Source organism: Rhinopithecus bieti, unplaced genomic scaffold, assembly GCF_001698545.2.
Source record: "Rhinopithecus bieti isolate Rb0 unplaced genomic scaffold, ASM169854v2 scaffold_72161, whole genome shotgun sequence".
Classification (NCBI taxonomy): Eukaryota; Metazoa; Chordata; class Mammalia; order Primates; family Cercopithecidae; genus Rhinopithecus; species Rhinopithecus bieti.
In genome coordinates, this window is record NW_016828382.1 from 1,795,332 (window position 1) to 1,798,038 (window position 2,707).

The 2,707-nt window shown below is 53.6% G+C and overlaps 2 protein-coding genes across 2 annotated transcripts in view; both read right to left on the minus strand.

The window, feature by feature from the left end:
* The window catches only part of LOC108523736 (class E basic helix-loop-helix protein 41), a 4,348-nt gene extending 2,140 nt beyond the window's left edge, over positions 1-2,208 (minus strand). The window contains exons 1-5 of the mRNA XM_017864485.1: positions 2,113-2,208; positions 1,915-1,978; positions 1,466-1,573; positions 1,022-1,133; positions 88-560 (exon numbers count right to left, since the gene is read on the minus strand). Coding sequence (XP_017719974.1) covers positions 88-560; positions 1,022-1,133; positions 1,466-1,573; positions 1,915-1,978; positions 2,113-2,174 — 819 coding nt within the window. The 5' untranslated portion in view covers positions 2,175-2,208. The remainder of the gene's footprint in view (positions 1-87; positions 561-1,021; positions 1,134-1,465; positions 1,574-1,914; positions 1,979-2,112) is intronic.
* Positions 2,177-2,707, minus strand: part of LOC108523733 (class E basic helix-loop-helix protein 41-like) — a 4,958-nt gene continuing 4,427 nt past the window's right edge. Inside the window, exon 6 of the mRNA XM_017864481.1 lies at positions 2,177-2,298. Coding sequence (XP_017719970.1) covers positions 2,177-2,298 — 122 coding nt within the window. The remainder of the gene's footprint in view (positions 2,299-2,707) is intronic.

The following is a 2,707-nucleotide window of genomic DNA, read 5'->3' on the forward strand; positions in this document are numbered from 1 at the left end:
AGCTGCCGCCGCCGCCGCGCCGCCCCCCGGGCCGCCGCCGCTGCCGCCGCCGCGGGAATCCAGCTTCATCCTCTTGGGCGCCGGCAAATCCTCCCCGGGAGGCTCCTGCTTGATGGTGACGCGGCTCGCCCCAGCGCCTTTGCCTTTCTCGCGGTCCGGCCGGGCCTCGGCTTCGCCGCCGTAGCCGCTGTCGGTGTCCGTGTCATTCTCGGCGGCGAGCTCGGTGCTGGGCTGAGTCCGCTGGATGACCGGCACGCAGTAGGCGAGGGGCTCCAGCTTCTGCCCCGTGCGCTCCAGGCACGGGGCGGCCGCCGACCCGGCGGCCGAGGGAGCGCCAGTGCCTTTGCTCAGAGGGACCTGTTGAGTCAACAGCTGCGGGGTGGGCAAGAACTGGGTGGCCACGGCGTGCAAGTGGTTGATCAGCTGGACACACCGCGGCTCCCTGGGTGTCCAGCTCTCAAACCGGGAGAGGTATTGCAAGACTTCTTTGGCGCATGTTTGAAATCCCGAGTGGAACGCATCCAAGTCGGACTGAATGGGCGATTTCAGAGATCGCTCCCCTAGGGTGAGGAAGGGATGGGGGGGTGGGGACGGAGGAGTGGAGGCAAGAAGAAACATACCCACGTTAAAACATCTGCTTATCACGTGGGCCCTGCATCGACTAAAGTGATCTCGGTTTTCCCCAGTATTCAAGTGATATAATCCACTGGTTGCCGAGAGAAGGGGGGTGGCGGAGGTGCGGAGCTGGAAGAGGGCGCTCTCCTCTCAGCTGAAAACCAAAGTGGAGCGGGTGCAACCGCCACTTTAAAACCTGATTCCTCCGAGTTCTGCTGAAACCCTCTAGGATGCTTCGGGAAATGGGCTCCTTCCAATGAAGGGAAAGTATAAAGCAATTTAACAAATGAGAGGGAGCCCATGAGCCCACCGAAAGAGGTGGGGTGCGGGTGAAGGAGTCCTGACACTGCTCCCCTGTGGGCTGCCCGCTTCATTAGGGTAGGCTGGCCTCCCTGAACTGACTTACCATTCTGTAAAGCAATTATCTTCTGATGCTGTTGCTCGGTTAAGGCGGTTAAAGCTTTTAAGTGTTTCAGAGTTAATTCCAAGACTACGGCTTTCTCCAGATGCCCCAGAGTCTGCAGTAGTGCAAAAAAGAAAGGGGCACTTGGTTACTTATAAAACACACATTTGGCTTAATTGGCTGTCCATTCAGCACAGCAATTTAAGCAAACACTTTGAAAGAAGTACTATTCTTATACTTCTTGAGCTTTCCACAAGACAGGTTATAAATGATTTCTTGCCTTCAGCTGGGAGCACCTACTCTGAGTTTGCGGGAAACTCTGTACGGTATAGCACAAGTTGTAAATCAGGAACTTATATTTACATTTATTCTTATATTTTCTGGGAGTCGCACCAGACTATTACAACGCCCTTGGAGAGCAGCAAAGAATGAAAATGTGCATCTTACTGTCAATTTCAGATGTTCAGGCAGTAAATCTTTCAGCTGAGCAATGCATTCATTAATTCGGTCTCTTCTTTTCTTTTCTATTAATCTGTGCGGTAATTTGTAGGTATCCTTAATATATGAGAGTCATGGAAAACAGAAAACAGTAAGCGAAACATTCATTTATTGGATATTACCCTCGTCTGTCCCTCCCCGTCCCCATCACCATAAAACATACTATGTGATAAACTACACCCAAGAAACCTCTTTCCTCTGGACTGTTCTGCAATGCAATTTAAATTCAGGTATGATGTTTAATATCCCCTTGAGAGTACCCAGCCAGCCACTTAAAATTCACAGTTGGGGAAGCTCAGGGGCTGGAATATATTTGCAGGCAGAGCTTCGCTGTGAAATCAATGGCCCTAATTAACTACCCATGCAGGTTATGAGGAATATCAGGAACTTACACTTACCTTGGTATCGTCTCGTTTCATGCTCCTTTTGGGTTTACACATATACAAAGAGGAATAGTCCAGTCTGCAAAACAGAAATCAGCATCAGGCACCCATTCGGGGAGGGGCTCTGCCCTCGCCAGCTCCATACCACTTTCTGGAGAAGAGAAAATCAAACCAAAGCCTAGACAGACAGTCGCAAGGGTGCGTGCACCTTACCCTATAAAATCTCTATGTTCCAGTAACTGTCTCTCTTGCAAATGAGGAATTCCTTCGTCCATGTTCAACTGCTGTTCGTTTCCTCTGTTTCGATTTTGGGGCTCTGTACAATAATCTGTGGGACGGTAGGCTTGGGAGATCTTGGGGGGATCTGTGCGTCTCCAGTCTCTCTCTCTCGCTCTCCCTCTTCAGTGCAGTGTTGAAAGTGTGAAGCAGTTGGTCCCCCCTCCACCGCGCTCGCACACACACACGCACACACACGCACACTCGCGCCGGCCCCACTGCGCTGGTAGTTTGCTCTCACTCCAGGCAGTGTTTGGCCACAGGGCACGCGCGTCGCCGGCCAGACCAGCACCCAGCTCACGTGCGGAACGTACCATCCGCGGTCCAGCCCGGAGGGGGGCGGGGAGGAGGGGCCGGGCCGGGAGGGGAGTCGGGAGAAGGCGGCGAGAGAAGGCGAACGGCAGGAGGGGCGGGGACACCTGATCAGGGCCACCGGAAAGGAAAACAACTTCGGCCAAGCTATTCATCTTCCCAAAGGCGATGCAGTCGGCAGGGGAGGGGAAGTGGGGTGCAGGGGTGCGGGGCAGCCTGA